The 26,082-nt window shown below is 39.7% G+C and overlaps 1 protein-coding gene across 1 annotated transcript in view; it reads left to right on the plus strand.

The window, feature by feature from the left end:
* Positions 1-3,643: 3,643 nt before the first annotated feature.
* LOC104403117 (transcription factor COE1) overlaps positions 3,644-26,082 on the plus strand; it is a gene marked incomplete at its 5' end in the record, with an annotated part of 71,099 nt that continues 48,660 nt past the window's right edge. The window contains 2 exons of the mRNA XM_010011165.1: positions 3,644-3,774; positions 11,418-11,544. Coding sequence (XP_010009467.1) covers positions 3,644-3,774; positions 11,418-11,544 — 258 coding nt within the window. The remainder of the gene's footprint in view (positions 3,775-11,417; positions 11,545-26,082) is intronic.

Here is a 26,082-nt window from a genome sequence, read left to right on the forward strand (position 1 = left end):
TAAAATTAATTTATAACATTACACATGTGAGTGGTTACATTGATTTTGTGGGCAAGAGTGTCTCAATGAACATCCACAGCCCCAGTTCAGCACAAGGACCTGAATGTCTGCTCAAATTCTCCCTGGCTGCCATGGTACTTGACATTTTTTGATATTAAGAATGTATATGTATAAAATACATGAAGCAGCACAGACAGTGCAGCACCTTCCACCTCTGAGTGCAATGTAGGTACCGCAAAGAACATCATAAGATAATAAGGGATAATAAAGTAGCCCTTATTGGGGACCTGTAACTGCAGAACAGTATCTTGCATTCATTGTAAAAGTTAATTGAATCTATAATTTTGAATCATAGAATCACTTAGGTTGGAAGAGACCTTTAAGATGAAGTCCAACCATTAACCCAGCACTGCCAAATTCACCACTAAACCATATCCCTGAGAGCCACATCTACATGTCTTTTAAATATCTCCAGGGATGGTGACTCAACTACTTCCCTGGGCAGCCTGTTCCAATGCTTGACAACCTTTTCGGTGAAGCCTGCATGTGTTTTCTGTTAATGGCTTATAGCCTCAAACAGTTTTTATTCACTGGTATTTAGGAAAAAAAAAATGTTGCTTGTAGTCTTTAAGAAAAGTATCTCCTTCTCTGACACATGGGAAACTGATTTTCTTCAGGTTTTATTATGGGGGGTGTGCATCTACAATCAACTGGAAATACTGGAAAGGGTGTAATTTGGAAGTGATTTTAATTTTTATTTATGAAAAAGCTTGATTCTGTGAAATGGCTGGATGGCATTTTGAAAAGCTGCTTTCACTGTAAATCCCTTGCCATGAGCTCGGCTGAAAGGAAAGCATTTGGTATTGGACTTTGCAATGGTTTTTATGCACAGTTTTATGCAAGTAACTTGAATCCAAATTAAACATATTGAAGTTACTTCTGTGTGCGCGCTACATTTTCATGATGGTAATGTTAGGATGTTTCTTTTGTTAGCTCATGTAAAAGTTAATGGTTGTGCTCTGCCAAGTTTGAAGTAGGGTAATGATTTTTTTTCTGCCCGTGTTTGTGTTTTTCACTGAAGCTGACATCCCCATCAGCTTAAGTAGTGGAAAAGTTTGTGCCTGACACTTACAACCTTTTGTAGGTAGGGATGGGATGTGTTTGCTCCCCATGCATGCCTTCCATCACTGGTAGTGCGAGTCTGTAGCAGTGCCCACAGAAACATTCACTGCTAAGGGTGACTCAACAGCTCCCTTTCCAGCTCCGTCCTGCTTCCCAGCTCCACACCCACCCTGCCCAGAGGCTGAGAGGAAGGAGCTTCTCACCAGCCTCACCACAGTTGCAATTAGCTCCAACCCACTATAAGGTCACTAAATACTCATAGGGTCTCTTTAGTGCTTTATGTCTGGAGCATTTTAAAGTAGGCTTCTGTGAATGAATTAATTTACTGTTAGAAGTAAATTAATTTAGATTTAGAAGAATGTAGGGCAGGGGCATCATTAAGTAATTCACAAGTGCAAGGGTATTGTCCTGGATGGTGTTAATGTGGGTGGCTTTCACACCCCTCTCCTCCTGGTAAGTCCCTACCTGATGAAGTGCCTGAGTGTTCTCCCTTGAGTAAGTCATCAAATACTCAAAGCTACAAACCAGAGTAACAGCTCAGCCAGCCTTTCAACCAAGTGGCAATTCACAGCCAAATGCCAGCAACCCGAAAGAAAGAGGTATATAGGCACATATACATACGCAGTTAACTCATCCCTGCTGATTGGCATTGCAGAATCAGTGTGGGCAATGGCAGCCCTTCTTGTGTTTTCGGTGGAGGCAGCTTCTTGCTGCTGGGAACTGGGTTCATACCGAAAGAGTCTTTCTTTCCGACACTGAGATTGACTGGGGGAGTTTTGCTCTTCCTTAAGGAATCTTTTTTCATGGCCAATGAGATCGTTGAGGTACCTGCTTTACTTAAAATGTTATCTAATGGTGTGGTGTCATATTTATGCCTAATGCTGTATTAGCATGGAGAAGTTGGTGGCATTTGAGATGGAGTTGTTTCTTTACATTGATCTATATGACCACCCTGAAACTCTACAGCTGAGAGTTATAGAGGCGTTTTTGTCTTGGTCAGTTTATTTTTAAAGTAATGTTATTCATGTTGCTTCAGCACAGTTAAGTTCTGATGTACTCCAGTACTGCAGAGGAGGAAAATCAGTATGTGGATGTTTATATTGCCCTATACCACCAATGTATGAAGTCAAGCATGTTTCTGCTTAGATAGTCTTATGCCAGAAAACCTTACACAGATCTGAGCTTACTACTTGGAGCAGGTCTTGAGTTTTCAACATCCTCTCAGGAGGCTCTTAGTACATGTGGTACCAAGAAAATGACTGTTGAAAGTGGGGACAGACTGTATGATTATGGCACCTGCTTCTTAATTGTCTGGTAGATGCAACATAACTGGAATGACTTGATGGCAGGGTTGTGGGATTTGGTTTTGGTTTTTTTGTGGGTTTTTTTTCTGTAGTAGCCAAAGCATTAAGCAGTGCAGGGTGGTTTAATACTAGAACAACCTGGATCCGATTGCAGAACAGTTAAAGAATTCCTGAGGGTGTCCTGGGTTCAGCTATAGCAGTCATTTTTTCTCCTTAGTAGCTGGTGCAGTGCTGTGGTTTTGACTTTCAGCCTGGGAACTATGTTGATAATACCAATGTTTTCAGTTGTTGCTAAGTAATATTTAGCCCGATCAAGGACTTTCTCAGCCTTCTGCTCTGCCAGGGAGGAGGGGAAGCTGGGAGGAAACAGAGACAGAACACCTGATCCAAACTGGCCAAAGGGGTATTCCATACCACAGCACGTCATGACCAGTATATAAACTGGGGGGAGCTACTCTGAAGGCCCAGATAACTGCTCGGGGCAGGCTGGGTATCGGTCAGTCAGTGGTGAGCAATTGTATCCTCTCCCCTTGTTATTCCACATATTGTTATTATTGGTGGTAGCAGTAGTAGGTTTGTGTTATACCTTAGTTACTGGACTGTTCTTATCTCAACCCATGGGAGTTACATACTTTTGATTCTCCTCCCCATCCCTTCTGGGAGCAGGGGGAAGAAGAAGCGGGGGGGTGAGTGAGCGGCTGCATGGTTCTGAGTTACTGGCTGGGCTTAAACCATGACAGAGGGTTACACACTTTTTTATTTAGCTAGTATTTTCCATAATATTTATGGGAGTTGAATGGTGAATTTAGGTTATGATGTATAATAAAGCAAGCTCACTGAAGATTGTTTTAACTCAGGAATTGCACATTTCATACAGAATAAAGATTGGGATTTGTCCTGATTTCCGATTGGTTTCTGCCCATCATGCTGTGTTGGTTTTGGTTGGGTTTTTTTTTGTAAATATAGGCTTTAAAAAAGTTAATTTATTTCAATACAGATAACAAAACCAAACAGAAATTAATTGAGAGAAAATGCTTCCAAAGATACAGTTTGAGATCATACATGTGTACTAGAAAGAACATGGTTGCTGAAATCTTTGTGTTAGTAAGGGGGGGAAATGAAAGCTCCTTTTATTTTATTTTTTCTCAAGTCTTCTGTCATTAAAATCTGGTTCTAACAGCAGAATACTTCTCTTTTTCATGTGTGTTGAAAAGCAGCTACACCATGTATCAAAGCCATCAGTCCAAGTGAAGGATGGACTACAGGAGGTGCCACTGTCATCATCATAGGAGACAATTTCTTTGATGGGTTACAGGTCATATTCGGCACCATGCTGGTTTGGAGTGAGGTAGGTGTTGTCTGAACGGTAATGTCTAATAGCTTTGTCTAGCTTACAGCTAGCCTGTCCTTTTTTATGCCACATGCTAAATCAGCAACAAATGTTGAGATGTGAATCCTTTCCTCATTCAGTTTTATGAAAATAATTAGTCAAATTTACCTGTGGCAGAAATCCATTGTAGCCAGGGGATTTGCATCTCCTCTCACTGCCCCTGAATTTAGCTCGGTGTCTTTTATTCCAGGAAAAGGGAAGGATAAATGCGTGTGTGAATAATTCTGCATTTAGCACAATAGCTAAGGGCCCACAGGAAACAAACGTTTAGGTGATCCTGCTTTCCAGGGAAGCTCGCTGCTTGTAGCTGCAGCTCAATGAGGTGGAGATTTCATTCAAGAAATTCAGTGCCTGTGAACAGCATATACTTAAAGTGTAGGTGCTTGGCGTAAGTATCATTTTCATAACAACAACTGAATACACAGTGTTGTATCCACAGTGGAAAGTACAGCCTCATAATACCTACTGGGGTCCTCTGTAGTTTCACAGTATCCCATTTTTAGTTTCTTATCCATTTTTTACTGTTCCTCTTCCTCCCAGTTTCTTAAATCCTCTCTTCTCCTGACACATAAATATATGTGGAGTCTGATATTCCCCAAAAGCCTGTAGAAAGCAGCATATGAACAGCCAATTCTAGTGAGTAGGGCCATAGAAACTGGGGCAGAGTTTCCACTGGCTTCACTGGCACAGGAAGGCAGCTCCAAGGGAAGGTTTATATTTTGCATTTATGATTTTCCAAAAGCATTTTTGAGATTTTGTAGGAAATAGTTATTTTCATTATTTCAATACTCAAATAAACACACTAACAGACAAAAAAGCATCTCTGAAGTAGCTGTACAATGCTTACCTTACATAAGGATTGCCTGGTGCTTTACCTTATATCCTGTAAATATTAAATTGACATTCTAGCTTAGTTTGTATCCAGCACATTCCCCCTACTGATTCTGTTGTACATATGGTAGTGTTTTTCCATATGAAGAGTATTCTCTAATGTCCTTCATGGGCTTCACTGTTCTCTCTCTTTACCCCTCCCTCTCTTTCTCCCTCTCCCTCTCTCATCCTTCTGCTTGAGGACAAATGTGAATGAAAGGGCATTCCAGAAAAGGAGATATATTAAATAAGCCCTATTCTGAAGCCCTTATGTGATCATGAAAGTGCCCCCTGGGTCCAGTGTAAGCATTTTGTGTGTTAGGATTAAAGCCATTATGGCTACAGACGTTTAACAGGGAAAGGTGAAGAGGTGGGAGGAAAGTGCTCTGATTTTGGTACTGCAGAATTGGATCTTTCATTATAAAGTTTGATTCTATTTATTAGCGGAAGCCATTAATTGGCAATTTCTAATCTCAGGAGAGTGAGTGCTGGTCAAAACGTTGTTGCTGGTGGTTGCCAGACCTTGTCATAACATGAATAATGTTAGAGGGGTTCCAAACCAAAGCCAGTCTGTTTGTTGTGAATGCTATAACAGGCTGCAAGTTGGCTTTGAGAACTGTTTCACTATCTCTCCCTTACAGAATTGCTTCTCAGTTTCATAACCTCTGAGAACAATACAAAATCCTATAAGGGAAAAGAGTTCTTCCTAAAAGAAGCAGACAAACATGCAGAAATGCATGAGATGTCTGAGTGATCCCTAAATAATAGTGACCTATAAATAATTCAGATTACACATACTAGCCACCTATGAAGTACAAAATAAGTTCTTTCATTTGTCTTCCCACTTCTAAAAGTGTTTAGTGCATTTTCAGTCCCCAGGAAAAATATGTCTTTTACTTTAGTAGAGTGTAGACTTGAACTCCTGATCTGAATTTCAGTACCATTTCAAACTTGGAGCAGGTTCATCCTGAGTTGCCAGTTTGCCAGGTTGAGCAAACCTGGCCAGGTTATTTTGTAATTAAATTCAAGAAGAATTTTCAAGTTCATTCTGTTGTTTCATGGATCCAAACAAAATATGATTTTAACTAAGCTGCAGGAAATCTGAAACAAAACTAGATAGATAGATGGAAACTAAAGAAAAAGAGTGAGTCTTGCACAATGTTTTCACATGGATTTTTCTAGCTTCACTTTCAGTTATAACTGCAGGTGGTTAGGGGGATGAAGTCTAATGTTTAAATTAAGCATCATTTTGCAACAGGCTTTGCATGGGACCCTGGGCAAATCACATAATCTGCTTAAAGTTCAATTCCCTTTCTCTGACATAGTAATAAGATTAGTCACCTTCTTTGGAAAGGTGCTGTGAAGATAATTATCATAAAGTTTCTATATTACTCAGACTTTGCTGTAGTGAAATCCGTGTAAATACCTGAGATGCATGGATATTTAAAATATAAATCCTCCATGGTTCAGAAGCAAAGTTGAAAGTCAAAAAGAATGTTCATTTTAAGGGTGAATTTGTTGCTGTCAAGCAGTGTATGTTATAAATAATTTGAAATGTAAATAATATATTTTTAATTTATTTTACATGTATTCAGGTTTTGTAATTGAAATATTTATATGCTTGAAATGGAGTTGACTGTGTTAAAAAAAGGAGGTTTAAAATGGTTTCTGAAACACATATTTATTATTTAAACATATATTTTAGCTGTAAACACTCTAACATAATTGCAACCTTTCTCAGCCAGGGAGAACTAAATAAAAACTTAATTTGTCACATTAATTTTGTGCAGAAATGCAGATACCCTAAGCCAGTAAGTTCAATTAATCCTTAACACCCATATTACTTTATAAAAATGACTTTATGAGCCCTCGATATTTTTAGAATACAGGAAAACGGGCTATCTAATGCCTTTTTTTTGAGAGACTTTCATAACTGACCAACAAACGGCATTGGTATCTCGTCTGCACATGCTGAATCTTGACAGGCAACTCCCAGCAAATAGTCTGTCTGCCAGATAGACGCTGCCTCTCTGTCCAGTCCACAGACAGACAGAGTTGTTATTTGCAGGTTTTTACCCAATGTTCTGGGTCTGTGCGTTGCTGCTAATGTTCCAAATTCGAGCTGCTGATAAAAATCCCCTGTTGTTTCGCTCCCTTATTGGGGGGCTGAAACTCCAAGAGTCAAGTTTCAGGGCAAATACATGATTGTGAAGACAAAATTAGTTTCTTATAAATATTCCACAATATTTGCTTAAAATGAACTATTTCTTCAAACATTTTCCTGCCAAGAACATTCCTCCAGCTGTACAGAGTCAGCTGGAAACAACTTCTTTTGCTTTTATATTAAGAAAAGATGAAGCACTGAAATATCATTTTTTTTACCTTCGTACAACGCAAAACCAGAAGATGATTTTTGGGTTGGTGGGATTTTGTTGCTTTTGGGGTTATTCGTTTATTCATTTTTAATGCTGCTGAATCAAATTTTGTGACAGAGGTTTTTATTTTGCTTTTTATGTTTCTTATTGATTTTGGAAGTCTCTGGGTTTTTTTGTTCTTATTTTGGAAGTCTGACTCACTTTTAAAAAATGAGTGGCACCCTCTTTTTGCAACCCAAAGCTTATTAAGCAGCATCCGGATCCCCAGAACTGAGGCATGTGAAGTCATTGGTCATTTTTTAAAATAGAGGTACTGTATGGGTCCTGTTCTCACTGAAAACTGTCATTACCTTCAGTTGGTGGGTTTCTTCATTTTCTTCATTCCTGTCCTACTGGTCCTCTTTACACAGAGTCCAAGTTAAATTTATGACTGTCACCGTTTCCCTAACCACAAACCAGAGCTCAAGCAAGCAAAAATAAACTAGTGACTCAGATTAATGACATCTCCTTACAAAATGTCACTTTTAAAAAAAGAAAGTAACCTGGCACTTGGAAGAGTGTGAAATGATGCTGTATCATACAAGAATGTCTAGAATATATTAGCAAACCACAGAAAGAGGCTTGTTGTACACACTCAAACCAAATGTGTTTTGGATTTTGAAGGACATGCACCTCCCTCCATTCTAACTCAGGTTTTAATACAATCCATAGCATGTCCCAACTGACATGTAAGAGTTTATATCAAACAGATAATTCGGTTGCCAAGTCAGACCAATTTGCTTGAAAATCCCTGGGAGAAAGGGTCCCGTTACTAGGTTTATGTCCAGCTCCAGGCCTCATTTTGCCAAAAGCTGGAATGGAGGAGAAAGCTGGATGTGGGATTTTGGCTGGTGGGTTCATGTCCAAATCACAGGTTAATGTCTTTCGCATGATTTACATTTTAAAAATGAGGTCAGAAATGTATGTCACCTCATATTTGGAAGTTCTTAGTTCTTGGCATGTCATTGCTACAATTGTTTTGATGGCTGTTAATGCACCAAAAGTTCCCACCTGAGGTCAGAACATCTTGGGTTTGGCAGTGGGCAATGACAGCTGTCTATAAAAAAACCAGGGTGAGCATGTCATGGTGCTTCCTCAGGACACTCTATCAGTCTCCAACTGTTTGGGTCTCAGAGGCCTCCAAGAATTCTTTGCTTTTAATATCCCTTGATGCAAATAGCTCACCTCTTCCAGATGATTTACATGCAAATATGAGACAGACTAACCTGAAGAAGGTACAGGCTATGTCAGCGCAAGAGTAGAAAACATGGTAAGTGGATTCCCAAGGTCAGGCCACAGGGTGACAGTGTAGACAGGGAAACATCCCATAATCCTGGAGTTATCAAAGTTGGAGCAAATTTATCATGGGTGGGCATGGAGTATCCAGACCTGTGCAGTATCCATTGGGTCATTCAGATTGCAAAACAGTCAGGGCAGTTCGGAGCACTGGTCCTGCTCCATAGTGCAGATCCTGACAGCACTTGGGAATCACTTCGAGACCAAAGGTGGGCTTCTGAGGGGAGGTTTCGATGTGCAAGGGAACATCGTCTGTTAAAGACAATTTCTTGATGTGGCAGCAATATAGGGGAGTACTGGTGTGTAAATGAGCTAGCTAGTTCCTTTTTGTACACATGAGAACCGAAGGTTGACCCAGAACAAAGGTCCTTCTAGCTCAGCACTGTATCACTGACAGTGGTCATTGGCAGATGCTAAGGAGAAAAAGTAAAAGGCATGTGTATTCTTCTGGTATACCTCCCAAGTCTTAGTTCTAGAAAAGAGAGGAGTAAAATACATCCTGAGCATCCTAAACCATAGGACTTCAGGCATAATGTTCACCCTTTGGGAATGTGTGGGCGACATTATTGTATATTTGTGGTTTTAAACACAGTTAAACTTATTTACTTCAGTGCACAAAGGAAAACCAAACTGTTTGTGGAGAACAAACCAGGAAACTTGCTTAACTCTCCCCAGCTCTCTGTAACAATGGACCATAAATAGGTCAGACATTTCTTGGGAACCAGGGAAGATGAGTATTGGAAAATGCCACAAATCATGTTTAAAAAACATTAAAGTGGTGACAGACCAGTAAATGCTGGGAAATTCAAAGATACAACCAGAAGCTGCCTGTGTAGCTCACGCTAGAATGGGGGTGAGTGGTGCAAGGCACATGCTGATGTAGCATTTTAACCTTTACTACTAAAATCCATGGCTGTTTTTTACAATATTTTCCCTCTAGAAATGTCATGAAACTTTTCCCATCTTGCTAGTTCACCCAGTTAACTAGAACCACTTATGGAGGGGATTTATCTCAGCTATGTTTGGCTGCCTACAGTTAAGCATCGAGTCTGAACTTGTCATCTGGGGTCACTGGAGAAAGGTAGATGCTTCCAGAGAGCAGCTCATCCCAACCTGAGAGGTGTCTATAGCACTGGAAATAAATTGCTCTTTGGCAGTGCTTTCTGCCTCCTGACTATTGAGGGCATATAGACAGTTCGCTGTGACTTTTAGGCTCAGTCAACCCAACTGTAAGATAATTCAGTTGAAGTAAAAGCAATTGTGGAAGTTTGGTTGTTGGTGTTTTGGTTATTTTTTTGTTTTGTTTTTTTTTTTTTTTTTTTTTACCCAGCTGATAGAGTAATTTAGAAAAAAGGCAGGTTTATTTTAAAAATAAATAAGTTTCTAAATCACATGCTTTCAAAGCAAAGCCTCAAAATGTGTTCTTTGGAGCTCACAAACAAGGCGGCATCAATTCCTACATGGTCATTTCTAAAATGACATATGACTTATGACTTCTGTGGATCTGAATAACTTTTGGAGCATTTGATGCTGACAGTTTTGGTTTTAATCTTCAACTTGATGCAATTTTAATTTTCTTATTTTAAATATGGAGAACTTCCTACTGTGTATGCCATTTCCCTCAGTAACACAGATGGCTCTCAGACAGCTAATACTCTCCTGTGGTTTTTTAGTCCTATGCCCTAAACAAAGAACTAGTTAAAAATCTGAAATTTTGTAAGAATTTAGCATGATTTTGACATATTTGGTTCCTAGTAAAAATACGAATAAGGTTAGGTATTTATTAAGGAGGAAAAAAAAAAAAAAGGCATTTTGAAATGATTCAACCAACAGCACAAAGCAGTTTACTGTCTGCACAGGGTGCCCATGGCTTTGTTCACTGTCAAGGCTGGTTATGGTCTTGGTCTTGTTTGCTTCTCTAGAAATGTGTTAATGTGCCACGGTCAGTTAGAGAAGGCTCCGTGTGCCCGAGCTGTATCTTGGTTGCTGGACACAATCATGGAAGCTTTTCTACATACCTCTTTTCCCTATTCTTGTCTGAGGGAGAATAATGAGTGAGGACATTTCAGTGATGGGGAGGACAATGCTGTAGTTTCTGAGTGCAGCAGAGATTTGAGTTAACCTGCCATAAATCAAAGAACTCTTAGATGGGTCTTATATTAATTTCAGGGACTATGTTTTAAATCCAGTCCAGAATCCTGACAGAGCAAAAATGGTCTAAAGCATGGGAAGTGCAGCACTGACCCATCCCAACCTTTTGTGTTAAGATGATCAGGATTCCCAACCCTAGCACCAAGAAAGTTAAGTTTGTCTACTTCTTAATACATAAATTCACATCTGCAGGAGCCCTCTTAGACGTCAGTCATTGCAATGAAGGCAAGACTGGAAGTGATGGTTAGATGGTTATATTTGGTGTATCTCTTGAGTGCTCTGATCATTTGTAAGATCCATCATCCTTCAGAAGCCAAATTTTGCACTTCTGCAGTAATCAGTTATACCTCCAGAAAATGAATAGAAAATAAACCCAGCAGCACATAGTGCTTTTGCAGGGTATGGATGCCAGCTGGGGAGCAGTGCATTTAAAAGCCTGCCTGGGCATGGGCTGAGCAGTGAATCTCAGCCTTGGCTTGAGCTGTGCCATATTCACACATCTAACTGTGTATCATCAATTGGATTTGTTGGACACTGTGATGACCCCATTGTTCACCTGAGCAAACACACATCCTGCTGCTGTAAGCTAAAGTTATTGCATTAAACCAGGGCTAATGCTTGTACTAAGAAGCAAGTGCCTGCCATGTATGAAAACAGAAATAATGTTGTTATGGCTGAGGAGGAGAACGCTTGTAAATATTGTAGTCACTGGCTTTTGTGTGGGTTACATCAAGATTGTATTCAAACATTGACAGGTTAATTACATGTTTCAAAGATTGTTTACTGTGATCTGAGAGGAAAGTGTTATTAGTGTTCAGCATCTAACAGTAGTTTTTTACCCTTTCTTCTCCCTTCTCTGTTTTCCTCTAGCTGATTACTCCACATGCCATCCGTGTACAGACGCCTCCCCGACATATCCCAGGGGTTGTAGAAGTCACATTGTCCTACAAGTCTAAGCAGTTTTGCAAGGGAACGCCTGGAAGATTCATTTACACAGGTAAGGATGCTTTAGTACTAGATATAATGTGGAGAAATAGGGCAGGCAATATATCATGCTTCCTCAGACTTCTGGTTTTGTCATTAAAAACTGTACTGTATTTTGTTATTTTGGCTGAGCACGTCATTGAAGATACCAATTTAAGGTCAGATTTCAGACATGGATGACCATAGAGATGAATCTGAAAACATACCAATGTGGGATTTTTGTTTGCTTGTTTGTCCTCGCAGTGGGACATCTCTTTACCCAGGCAGGGGAAGGAAAGAGAGAAACAGATACTCCACTACTCAAACAAACAGAGGAAGAGTGCAAGCATAAAGAGCCAGGCATAGTAGTGCAATCACAAACCTGCCTTCCAAGAAACATCCTGCTAAATATCTTCATCTCACATTGTCCGGCAAATGTTGCAAATGTTCTAAGTAGCAGCCTGTTTGCCTGCCCATCTCACCACTACATATTTGACTCTGACTTCCAGGGAGGCTAAGTAGCTTTCACCCCAGCTGATGCTGCAGACATAGTGATTTGCAGTGTGTTTTGGGGTTGCATCCCACGCTGAGACCACTAAGTCCAGTGGGTTTGGCCTGAACACTTACAAAAAACACACAAGGACATTGCAGGTGCTGTCAATGTTAAACCACTCTCAGTAGTGATAAGAATGGCCTGGGAAATAAATCAAGTAGCAGCCTAACTTTTTTAAATGAATGTGTGTTGTTGGTTCCTTGGAAGGTATGAATCCTACAAGAATTAATAGCTTGGTCCAGGTTTTGGTGTTCTTGTCCTTTTATATGCTTGTTGTTTCACACATGCAGACAGGACTGCCTATTTCTGTAACCGTTTGCCTGAACTGTGGTTCATCGCAACCCAGTGCAATTCCTTTCCCCATTCTTGACTGCCCTTGGAATTTTAAGAATAAGATATATGATAAATACTTGTGGTTATGAGGCATTCTGAATTACACTGGGCACATATTTTGCTCCAGCTGTGAATGTACACACAGAGACTCAAGGCAGGGGGGAGACTTCTGTGCTCCAGCTGGGTAGCAAGGCTCTCCTTTGGTTTTTCTTAACACTGAACAAGTTGAACAAAGGTGCCTTATAAAGCTTTGTTGTCTTTTTCAAATACCCTCTCCCTCAGTTGGGATTATGCACTAGGTTCCTTTAAACTGGGTCTTAAAGTATTCACATATTGCCTTGCTAGCTGAGCAACAGGCTCTTGTGGAGTCTGTGTGCATTTATTGTGAACATTATGACTTTAATAATGTGTGGAAAATTCATATATTGGACAATAACGCCCCGTATCAGAAAAGTTATTTAGGGTTTGAATGTGTCAGGACAAAACAAAAAGCAAAAGCAGAGGGTCAGATTGTTAACTGGTGCAAATTGCCGGTGTGTACCACATGAAAGTGTCAGCCAGAGCTCTGGACAGTGTGACCACGAATACTTTCCCTTCTCACTTTCTTACTCACAGTAAGTTGTGCTGTCCTGCTTGTTGTCAAGCCACCAGGGTGGCTGCTTCTTGGGCTGGTGAAATGGCAAGTATGCATGCAGAAGAAGAAAGGGAGGAAACCTGTCCCCCCTTGACTTTGCAAAGACATTTTTCGGGACTTCATTTTGTGATTTAAATGTGAAAATGGCTTGGACCCATTTCGGTTTTGCTTTTCAGATCATCATTAATTAGCTATGCCAGTAAAAAGGAAGGCAGCAGTTTAGCTTGTCTGCCCAGAAGCAGATGGCTGAATGTGGAAATAAGGTGTCCCACTAGGGAGAGCATTTCCATATATGCATTTCAGGTTAGTGTTTAAAACACGTTATATTTATTCAATAAATGAAAGTTATGTAATACCAAACAACAATGCTAAAATCAAAGATGATCCAATCCATGGACAATTCTCTTAATTATGCAGCTTTTATGGAGCTACGGTAGATACAGAAAAGCTATTGTGACTGAAATCCTATCTCACACAATTTGCATTTTCGTTTTAGAGGCAGCCTGAACTTAAATGTGGCTTTTTAAAAAAGACTAAAGGGAGCTAAAATAAAAACTATTAATGCATCCTGACCTTCAGAAGTGCCTTCCAGCCCTTTAAACAAAATGCAGGTTCAGTACACGCCTGCCGATTAGTTTTAGTTAATTGAAAATTATAGGATTGACCCAAGAGGAAAATTTTGTTTGCACTCCAATCACTTTTACAAATTAAGGAAAATTACCACAATTTTGTTTAGCTAAGGTTTCACACTGAGTTCACGAAATTAGCTCAGCCATCCCAACAAAGTCAGCACTTTGTTAGTGAGCACTAGAAAAAAACTAATAGTCTATGGTGTGTACAAACGAAGCATAGAAAAAGCTATGATGCTTTAGAGAACTAGGCCAAGTGTTTTTAATTAGGATTATTGGTTCATTGTAAGTTTTGAAGAACAATCAAACTAGCAGATTAGCTGTTTCTTTTAAAGCTAGAATTTCTTGCCATTCATTTTTCCCATGAGAACTTGTTTTAACTCCCACATAGCACTATTTTTTTTTCCTTTTTCTTTCTTTTTTTTTTTTTTTTTTTTTTTTTTTACACAGCCCCCTTTAACAAGGCCTGCAGGAAATGGACCAATTGGAAGTTGGGATACAGTAACATTCCCCAGCATCACTCCAGCCGATGGGAGTTTTTCACAATGTTCTTCAGTGAACTCAGTGTTCTGGAACATATTACAAAACCACAGAGGCCAAATGTTTTCTCAGAGGAGTTCGGCCTCTGTTTTTGGCCGAAAACATTTCAGCATCACTTGCTGCTTATTTACCCTGCTATTAAGAACAAGAAAAGGGGAGAGGAGAAAAAGGGGAAAGAAAAAAAAGAGAGTGTGTGTGAGAGAGAGAGAGAAAAAAAGACCTGGGGTTTGTGGGCGGTGCAGGAGTTGATCAAGCGTAGTTTCCTTTCTGGTGAGAATGTCCCTGCTCGTTAATGGTCCCATTTTGTGGTCAGGTCTCATTTAGAAGAAATTATTTTTAATCAGTGTTCAACAAAATATCCCCTCAAGCCACCTGGCTGTAAACTGTTTTTTTTCTTACTGTTAAGTACTTAAGTTCTCAGAAGAAAATACCCAGTGACCCATTAATTTTAGCCTCTTTTTTTTTTCCCTTTAACTGCAAATAACTTAGTAACATGATCTCTAAGTAGTTCATGTGCCATCTAGGAATCAAGGTCACATATATACAGAGAAATCCTGGCTTTTGTAAGTATTTTTGAAAGAAATAAACCAGTGTCAACTCTCTGCTAACAAGAAAACGTAAGGTTTTAGTTTTCCATCTGCAAAACAAGCCATTAGCATGAGCTTATAGTGCAATTATTTCTTAGGTTTTAAGCTTTGACATTCCTGAGATAACATTCAGAACTACAGAAGTCTGAACACCTCTTGCATGTGTGTTCATTTTGGAATAATATTAAAAGTTCATATTGTACAGAGATACACCCAAATATGCTTGTCATTATGTCCCTGTGGCATCCTTCGTCTGTAAGTCTCTTCTGGTACTGAAGAGCAAAGGATATTAATTAAGCTTCATATCACAACTTAGGAGTTGGGTATGTATCACTACTATTTTTTTAGAACTGGAGAAATTGAGATAAATGAAGGACCCATTAGGGATACAAATCCATAGGTAGTTTGCCAAGGTGACTGGCAAGTTAAGGGATGAGAATTGGCAAGCATTTGTGGTACTTGGTCAGGCCTTTGAGATTTTTTTGGTGTTTTTTTGTTTGTTTTCTTTTTAATGGATGCATCATGGACAGCATGATTTTCACAGATGAATTTTGCTGTGGTACTAAACTGCAAGATTTGAGTGGGACTGCATGAATGTAAGTGAAGGGAGAATTTATCTCCCTGCATATTGGAAAGGACATACAGAAGGTCCATAAAAATGCATTATGCTGTGTTTTCTGCCACCTGCTCAGTTTAAGGTTTTGTGCTTTTTTTCCCAAACTAAAGCAAAGGACTACATAGGGGCCAAAAGTATATAGCTTTGTCACTAAGGTTATGTATGCCACATGGGGTTAATTCAGGTTCTTGGTGGAGCAGTACCCCAAATACTGTTCCTTTTTAAAAAGTTTGGTTTTTTTTTTTTTCCTTTTCTTTGGAAAGTGGTTACATGCTTGGATTCAGTTTGGAATTCAGGGACCACTTTAATTTGCATTAGTCTTACAGGAGACTGAGAGCTAAACTGTTTGTTTACTAACAGGCAAGTGTCATCCCCTCCACCTCAGTTCATTTGCAGTTTGTTATAAGCTATGGGCTATGGTATGCCTCGAGAAGTCTACTAACAGGAATGAGTGGATGTAGGGTCAGCATAGACACATAGGGCTTGCTGTGCAGTGTGAATAACCCAGACACTGATCGTCCAGGATAATTGTGATGAAGGCCAAGTAGGTCAGAGTGGAGCACTGCAGAGACTGACCGGTGTTTGCATCATACTTTTGAGCTGTTATGAGTAGGGTGATGTAGAAATGTTAGCTTTAGGAAGGTCAGGATATTCGCAGAACTTCTGGGAGACTGCCTCTTTCTCTGAAATGTCATAGGGCTTCTCAGAGAACTTTTTGCTCCCCTAGTTGTACAAAGAAGAAATAATCTCATGGAAAAATTCCTGCTTCATCCTCATTTCACCCTTAATTTACTTCTGAAAACATTTGAGCCTGTGTACAAACAGGAAGACTCTCACAGATCAGATTATTAGTATTTTCAAAAGCCTCATTTTTACGTGGCTAAAGTTTTAGGTTTTTATCTTTAAATGGTTTACTTTACAGAAGCACAGGGATTGTTCTCTTCCGAGAATCATTCTTTCTTCATTCCTTAAGTCAGTTACCTCCAAGAATAAGAGACCAAGAACTGCCCATCACTATTTAAAATTTTAGTCCATGGCAGAGCTAAAGTCATGTACACAGATCTACTCAGCATTGGAATTGCTTAGAAGGTAATCTCTAGTCCCTAAAATTTCCAGCCTGGTAAACTTCAGTGATTCCTTTGCTAGGAGAATTTTCTGCTTTCAAGAAGGCACCAATAACTATGCAAAGTTCAAAAGATACATATCCATTGAAACAATCAGTTTTCAGAATGGAGAGTTCTGGAGTTTGTAGACTTAAAAAAAGAAAAAAACGAAAAAAAAAGAAAGGAAGAAAAAAGAAGTGGTGATAAGAGACAGACTGGCTGTCAAGAGGTTCCTGTAGCCCCACTGGAGCCTTTCTTGATCCCTGTGGGCTAGAGCTTGACCCTTGCACCACCTAACCTTGGCCATAGCTGTGTGTTAGTTCCTGAGAAATGTTAAAACCTAGTGGCAGTTATTCTCAACATCAGTAATACACAACCCCATTAATTTTACAATGCCTCATTCATGTGTGTTTATTATTAAATCATGAGCACTTAAATAGCTGATTAGTATAAATGAGGAGAGAAGGCCACTGCCAACAGGACAATAAAAATAAAACAAAAAAGCCAGCATCTCTGATCCTGTCTTGGGTTTTATCCCAATGTCTTTATAAAATTCTTCACCCTTAAAGATATGACAATCATTAACCTGAAATGAAATATAGAGCACATCACTTCTGCAGAAGAGTGACCAGCTAAGAGATCTGGTAGCTAGCAAATGAATGCCATTTGTTTTTAACAACAGTTTTTATCTGCCTTTCACTAGTAAATATTAATAGCAGTGGTAGAATAAAAAGTATCAGATATCTTGAAGTTAAATAGTCACAGAGTGCTATGGAAGAATAGAACAAAATCCTTCAATACAAAGAAATGTATAAAGTTTAAAATAAGAACTGGTGTCTGTTCTTAAAAGCAGGAGAGCCCAGCGCCGCAGGTTTACCTGTGCTTCTTGATCTCAAAGAGACTATAGAGGAGAGATGGTAAATCCTAACTATAGCACTGTCAAGTAAGGAAGAATGAAAATAAATCCTTTGTAAATGTAGACTTCTACTTGTAAATTTAATTTATGTCTCTGGAAACAAGCAAAAAACCCCTCATAACAGCTATTGAAAAATATCCTAATGTGGAGTTCACTGGGTTCCCCCTTCATCTCACTGTGCTGAGTGTTCATACCCAACTAGACCATGCCATGGGGACACTGGAGGCATCAGGTGGAGTGTGGAGCTCAGAGATGGACCTGTATTTGGGGTGGTGCATTGGTCTGAAGAGGTTAAGCTGTTCTGCTGCCACAGGAGTTTGCCATAGTCACTGAAGAACTGGGACCTCATGGCCCCACTGCTGGGTCTGAGATGCTTGCAGGTAAAATACAGGTGGGAAAACAAGGGAGGGATTGGTGCAGTCTCTCCTTCCAGCACCCACATCAGTGATGTGATCTGGGGTATAACCTGCCCTTGAAAAGGAAATATGCCCTGAGGAAATCTCTACTTGAGTTTAAGCTTGAACCTGGCCCTTTCTAAGTTCCAGTCCATTAACGCAGCTGCTCTGCTGAGTCAGCGGTTGCAATTGTTTTGGAACAAGCTTTCCTAGATGAGATAACTTCAGACTTTACTTTTTGGTGGAGGGATTGGGAGTTAAAGTTCTAACAAAAGTGTTTGTTTTGAAGTTTCTTAGGATGTGCCTAGTGAAGTGCAGAGAGTCATCAGGGTTGAATATTGGGAATATTAGGGTTGTTAGTTTGGTATGCAGATAGTCAGGAAAAGAAGCAGCACTGCAAAAAACAATTACTTAAAGTGTGCAGTGTACCTGTAGGACAGCTGCAAAATGAAAGCAATTACAGCAACCGTCAGAATAAAGCTGGCTGTGAAGGAAACATATTATTTTGCATATTTTATGTATACATTTTCCAAGAAATATGACCTTTATTTTCTAGTTAGAGGGAAGTGCAATCAGAGTCTATGCAGCAAAGGGTAGCTGGATCATTAAAAAGAATATTTTCTCTGATATTAGAAGTCTAAATGGGCACTAGTCCTTATTCACAACCTTGGCTGTTTCTGTCTGCCCTGAGTTAATAAGTGATAAGGCCAAAAGAGAAATAAATCACTGAAATCCCTGTCCAAAGAAAACATATTGACTACAGCCAAGCAAATAACAGCCCATAACCAATGGTCCCATTCATCATTCATGTAATAGGGATATAAAGTATTCTCTACCTATGAAACCATAGAGTAGGAAAAAGCCTGATAAGCCCCCAATCTAAGCTATGTGATTTGATTATTAAAGGACATGAACTGTTTGTCACATACCTTTAATCTTTAAGATGTGTTGCCATTTCTAAACTATAAATTTGTGGTAAAGGATTAGAAAGCTATTAACAATAAAGGTATAAACTAGACTTTATAAGGATTCCTGCAATTGTCATGCAATCCTGTAGACCCTTGGAACCTTAACCTATTGAATATGATATAACATAGTTATCTGACCTTCAAAGCCAATAAACCATTTTTTGCTTTTCAAGTTAGACTTACTCCATGATAAATTAACCCTCTGGGTTCGCAAAATAAGCCTTGTAAATTCTTTTCTTTATCCCCACCCCAAAACCTTTAAATTTTCATGCCTTTGCTTCAAAACTCTCTTATTCCAGACTGAAATTGTTAATCTTTTTTTATTCTCCTTTTAGCTCATGTCAGTTGATAAGATATTATTCCCTCTTTTTAAAAAATGGCCAATAAAATAGAGAGCTGAGGTGAATTTCTAAAAAGCCTGAATTGCATTCTATTTCTACAGGAGGCTTCATTGTGTTGTTTCTTGAAGTGTGGGTATTCAGATTAGACAAATGCCACAGAAATGGACAGTTTATAGGAGCAGCAGCAGCTGTACTGCTTACCTTAATGCATTTTGATCCTGTGCGCTGAGAAGAGATACAAAGCATTATCTTTTTGCTGGTCCAGAAAGCAGACTCCTTGGCGACTTGTTGCCACTGAAATATTCATAGACAGCTGGGAATTCTGGTGGCCTTGTGGGTATACATGTACCTAACTCATCCTTTCTGTGCTTCTCATGGGGTGCAGAAGGTTTTGATTTCTGCTTGGGACCATGTGCAGGATTTAGCGTGTGTTGTTGAAAAACGGCCGAGCTGTGAGCTAGGCTGCCAGAGGTGCCCATGCGCACAGCGCGCCGGCGAGGAAGTCAGAACGTGAATTTAGTGCACGGCCCCCTGAGGCACGCTTTTGCACAGCACTACCTGCAAAATAGCCTCCTTAAGATGTGCTTAATCCTTTGAGGTGCTTGTTAGTGAGGGTTCATTTTGCTTAGGCATTTTGTTACACAAGTGAAGGCTGTATGGCTGGCTCAGACCAACAATGCACTGTGCAGCCATCATTCCCTGGAGGCAGGACTTGGGCAACCTCTCTTGCTTTGTGCTTGTACTAGCATCCCTACGCAGCCCATAATGCTTATCTAGCCTGGTTAAATCTCGCTGACAGCAATCACTACAGAGTAGATGTGCCCCTGTATAGCCCATGTCTACAGATTCAGGCTTTTTTGTTAATATATAGATAAAAGGAAAATCTTGTACTTGCAGCCTTTCATCTCAGTGGATGCAAGAGCAATTTATTGCATGGAGTGTGAAGTTCTTTGTACTTTTCTGCTATCTTGCAAGAACTCACACAGGCTCTTCTGCTTAGTTATGAAGATATCAAATGCATAAATGATGTGTTCTGTCGTGGTGTCTGGATAGAGATGCTGGAATCAGTTTAGTCCCAGTATGACTAGGCTCAACCCTGACAGCTTGTCAGGCTTGTCCAAAATGCTGCATAGTTGCCTCCTGGTGCAGGTTGCAGTGTCCATTGTTACTTTATTTAAAAAGTCAGTTTGAGCATTTCCGTATGTAAGAGATTGCAGTCTGTAGTGCGGACATGCTCTTGGAGGCTAGAGAGACTGTATTGCTGGCACCACAGGAGCCAACAGAGGGAAAGACAAGCAATTTGGAAAGGAAGGGAATTGTAACCAAGGTGTTTTAAATGATCTGAGACATTTGGCAGTAGTCCACTTTTATTTCATGATAATGGTGACTAATATCTTAGAGAAAGTAGAATTTCCTTGGAGATTCATTCTGTACAAAAGTTGCAGCAATCTCAACAAACTTCGCCAGGGCCTTCTGGCAGAGCTCTATCATCACCCAGTTGCAGATGCTGATATTGCTAAGGAAGAACATCGTGGCATTAGTGCTACTGCAATTCTTCTAAAATTCGCCAACCTCCCCCATCCCCAAAAAAATACCTGAAGGCCAATAAAAAAAATCTCAAACCCAATTGTTAGAGGTCTGTATATAACTTTCACTGAAAGGTGTTTTGCTATTAGATCTTGCCATTGGTCTATTGTGAGCTCTGTAGTTAATTACAGAAGTATATCATTCCTGAATTCTGCCAAGACAAGCATATGCAGGTCTTTTATTCTGCAAGGTAGAACAAAAGTTATTTAATATATTAGTACACAAACAATGTTAGCATGATGTAAATTAGACTGTGGTTTTGCAGTATGTCAGCTATTCTGCATGAACTTCTTTTAAACCCATGCTGAACTTAGACTACCGAGTACCAGATAGCTCATGGCACTTTACAGCTTGGGGAGATAAGTGTGAGCCATCCATTCAGTACCACAAGAAAAAGCCTGGGTTCAGACAGCTACCCTTGGAGACCTACAGTCTTATACAGTTTACCCTAAGGTATTTGCAATGGCCATACCCATTTTTATTTCATCTTTCAGCATCTTCTTTAATTTCTCTCCTCCCCTTCCAAATGTGATTCTTTTCATGTTTTTCCTGTTGGCATAAATCGTGGTTAATCTATTTGCATGAAGAGTTGTGGACTTGAACTGCTCTTGCATAGCACCAGGTGTCAGCATTGGTGGTTAACAAGAGGAAAACCCATTCCCAGCAGACAGAGGGTTAATAAAAAAAGCTCAACAAAACAAAACCCAGAAAGAACCCACCAAAAAACATAGAAAGAAAACCCCTACACAATCAACTAAGAATGGTATTTTTATTTAATCCCCATAGAACAGAAAATACACATAGAAATTAAGATGTTGTAACAGCCACCTGGCAGAAGAATACATGTTTGTTAAAACAGAAAGTGGCACCAAACTCTCAATTTTAAATTTGTGAAAATTACAGAGCAAAACCTGTGAATTCTATGAATTGTGAAACTTGCTGTCACTTTTTAGTACTGTAGCACCTTCCAGGGTGAGCGTTATCCCTTTTCAACATGACAAGGTCCTTTTTTAACCTTGTCTGCATAAGGGATAGAAATCTAGTAAGCCCTAGTGACCTTCCCTTTGGAGCTCTGGGGCATGGTACCCCAATGACTGTCTCAGACATCATCTTACAAGTGGGTGAATCACCATCATGAAACTCCTCTCTGTCCCCTGTCTGCACTTGAACCAGTGCTCAAATATGCACTTGGATGGCTGTAGCTGGATGAGAAGTATTACACTCAGTGACCCCACATAGTAGGTACAAAGTAGGAAAGTTAACTAATGCCCCAAGTACTACAATCGCATGCTAATTTCTGAAATACGTGTGCTTATTGCCTCTCTTTTTTGTTTCGTTTTTTAGTTGTTTGTGTTTGGTGGTTTGTTTGGTTTTTTCTCCTAAGTTTTATCCTATTCCTAGCTTTTGCTGGGCTCCTTTCCTTAGAAGACTCATCAAATAAAAATACATAGTTTGTATGCTCAGGAGGTTCTAGCAGCAAGCTTGTATTTGTAAAAATGAAAGGCAAGGGTTTACTGCCAGAAGTAACCATGAATTCATGTTGAAAGGTCACTTCTGCGAGGGAAATATTTTTTCCAAATGTAGATCTCTGACTAGTTTCACTACTCCAAAAAGAATTCTGCCGAAAGTTCACATGCATGTTGTGCACAGCTACTAGAAATAGTCACTACATTGTCGTTCCTAAAAATAAGTCAAATGGCCATCATACTGAAAAACAATATTTTCTCTACAGGCTTCTAATTTTGAGGTACTTTTGGTTCCCTTAAATCTTACACTGGAACATGGATGTCGTTTATTTAAAAGGAAGAGAATGAAACATGCCTCGCCTATTTGCCTTAGACTGAGTTTTCCCTGAGTGTTTTTGTCAGCTCAGGCTCTGTTATTGATAAGAGGGGCTCTCAAGGCAGTGCATAGGTCTGGCAGGTCAGGGACAGGAACAAGAAACTGATCTAAGTATCTTTTGTTCTCGAATTAAGAATTTAGTTCAACTTTCTCAAAGACAAAGCCAGGCTGCACATCGTTTCTTCACCAAAACTATTCATCCTTGCATTGCTTGCAAGTTCTGTTAGAAAGACAAATGAACCTTCTTTAAATTGGGGCCTAAGGGAAAGGATTGAAATGACCCCCTCCCCTCTCCAATTTCCCCCATTAGACTTTTTTTCACAGATGTTCATGCTGATTAGAGCTGGGAAATAAGGGAATTTCTGTGGACCATGAATATTCATTTGTTTTTTGGCAATGAATTTCCTTCAGTTTCCCTGTAGTGTTTTTCTCCTGGTGAATGTTTGAACAAGTGAGTTAGCTGAGCCAGTCCATTTTAAGAAAAATTCAGTGTACTATGGAAAGTTCACTTTCTGTGATGTTTTTGCCTGAACAAAAGGATGTAAAAGTGTCGGTTGGTAAGAAACATGACTTGAAACCAGCAAACGCTTACATAGGTGAGGAGATGCCCACTTGGAACATGTGCTATAAATGGAGATTTAAACCAAAAATTTGTAACAATCTACTCTAACGATTTATCTATAAGGATAAGGTTAATCAGAAAAACTGTTTGATAAATACTTTCAGCTAATAAGTTAGTTGGAGAAAAACGTCCCTGTGGACAGTTACTGAAAGGGAATGGTTTGTTATGAATTACTTGCCCTACCATAGTACAGATGCCCGGATTTGAAGAAGTTGCTGCACCTGCTCTTTGAGGGGTCTGTGATGCTATCACTAATGAGAACAAATGGATACGAGCAGAAATCTATACAATTTAGAGCAGAAAATCCCATGGATTTTATTTTTTCCTTTTAAAATTGTTCAAGTGTTAGAAAATGTTGAATGAAGATGACTGTACTTCCTACTGTTCAATCTTGTAATTCTGCAGTAAATATAAGGATAGAAATTGTAGGTGACATGTAGGGAATAGCCAGGATCCTGCATTGCAGTCCATGAGCGGCTGGGCCAGGCAGACTGCACACAGGAATTTCACAGTGGGAATCTACAATTATTTTTTCAAATTACAACATTGCAGTCCTTGGGATCACCCAAAATTGTCATTATTTTCTGTGTAGCACCTTAATACTTACCCAGCATGTTCTGTGGAATAATGTACACAATTTTACAATAACTATGTAATTAACTCATTTTGCTACTCCCCTCTCCAGGGAAACTCATGCTTCTATTAATGCTATTAGGAAGGTCCTATGCATAGAACAAAGAAAGTAGTGCAGCAGATGAGTTAACATGATTTGATTTGCAGATGCTTTAAACACTTAGCAGGAGACAGCTACGGAAGCTAATTAAATCACTCTAAGGTGCACAGGATTATCTGCTTTGTAAGAAACAATTTCAGTGAATTATGGTCGCCCTTTAGCTGAGGGGAAGTAAAAAGCATATTTGTTTGGAATTAAATTTCCCACGCAAAGTGCCCATCAGACCTCTCTTTCCCCATACTTTGAAAATAGTCTTATTTTGTAGTCAATATGTTCTAGAAACGTGAATTTTGATTTTGTAAGAGAGGTACTGCTTCCAACTTTCTTACGTAAAAATATTCCTACTTAGCTATTGATTAGGATCTGCCTTTAAGCAGTGTCTTGAGTAAAAAATTGTGTAGGTACATTCACTACCTCTCAGATACTGCATCTTATTTAGTGTACCGGAATTCCCAGTTTAAAGTAATCACAAAATTTATGGAAAAACGGATAAAAAAGGTTGTAAAATATCGATTTGGGGAAAATAATAACACAACTCATCTATAATAAGAAGAAAAATGAAGCAATAATTCAGGTGTATTGAACGGCTTGCTGTTGGAAGTATTGATCCAGTGCTTTAGTGTGCAACATCGCACCTAACATTGCAATGGAAGAACAGCACTGCATTCTCCTGCTCATTATTTCCCAAACACTGTTGCCTTGTTACACAGGCCCCACAGAGCCTGGACTGCCAGCAGGGAAAGAGAGGAACCCCAAAATAATCACAAACCTGTAATATGTTAAGGTCACAGTAACCTGCTGTAACAACATGCAGACATTGTGCTCCCATGCTCCTCTTAGGACAATCGTGTAGTTTGGCCTTGATTGAGTTTTTGCTCTTGCTCTCTTTCCTATACCACATATATTGCCTGTATTCTGTATAAATGGTACCTCTGTGCTGTGTCTTTAGATAGCAAGTAATCCAAAATGGTTTAATTGAGGAAACATGCTTCCCTTAAATATTGACTTTCAGGAGACGCATATAAAAATGCCTAACCTTATTGCAGTGTTTCCTTACTGTGGCAATAAGCAAACGTTGAAAATAGGACAGCAAAGGTCAGTAGAATTTTCAAATAAATGCCCCGACATTTCCACAGCATTAAACTCCACCATGCAACATTGCATTTCTGTTTATCTGCTGACATCTGCAGAGGTATCACACTTGATTGTTTGGCATAAATAATTTAGCAGTGAGAATTTTATAATGAGCACAGATAAGATTTACCTATGTAAAAAGAATAATTAAGAAGTAAGAAATTGTGCTAGGTAAAAAATAGTGAACTCCTGTAACAGTGCAACATTTTAGCAATTGTGAAGGCAAATGTGCATCCTGCTCTGTGAGGAAGCTGCTTTATACGTGCCTGCAAACTTACTGCATCCCCCGTGATCATTATCTAGAAATATGAGCCAGACCAGATGAACATGTTCTGAACAGATCAGGCCTCCTGCAAATTTCAGCTTGCATTGATCTGCAGGGTTTGCACTGGATTCTCAGCATCGTTGGGCTTGCAAGGTTTGTCCTTTTTTCCCCTTTAATCCATACACGAGAGGGGGAGAATGAAGCAGACACTTCTGATCAAGGAATGGGGGGAAGGGAGGAAAAATGAAACAAGGAAAATAATCTATGGCTGATGCAGAGGCCAAAGAAAATTGCTTTCTGCAAGCTGCAAGGCCCTGCAGTAAGGCTCTTGAACCATGGATACCAAACGGAGCACAGGTTGCGATGGTCATAGCATCTCACCATGTGCTGCTTTCCCCAGCACAAGTTCTCCCTCCACCGGTGTTTGTTTTCCTGGGCAAGGAGAGCTGAAGAGTGTGCTGTGGCCGCAGCCCTGGGAGGTTTAAGATTCCTTCCATTTGCATGCTTGCAGCTCTACGCTGGCTTAGGCTGCACAAAACGTGCAATTGTTTTTGTAACCTAAATAACATTTCTAGTTTAAAAACCCCAGGGGAAAAATCATTGTCAAGCTGGCAGGTTGAGATGGCATGATGATAAATGACTGAGGTGTGTGTTCTGACTGCGGGGACACGTGGGGTGAAGAAAACCCTCTTCTCTTGAGCTCTTTGCATCTACAGTCAGGAAGGGACAATTGCAATCTGGAGACACGCTCTTGCCTCTGGGAAGAGGTAGGAC

This window comes from Nestor notabilis, unplaced genomic scaffold (genome assembly GCF_000696875.1).
Source record: "Nestor notabilis isolate BGI_N333 unplaced genomic scaffold, ASM69687v1 scaffold9693, whole genome shotgun sequence".
In the NCBI taxonomy this organism is placed as follows: domain Eukaryota; kingdom Metazoa; phylum Chordata; class Aves; order Psittaciformes; family Psittacidae; genus Nestor; species Nestor notabilis.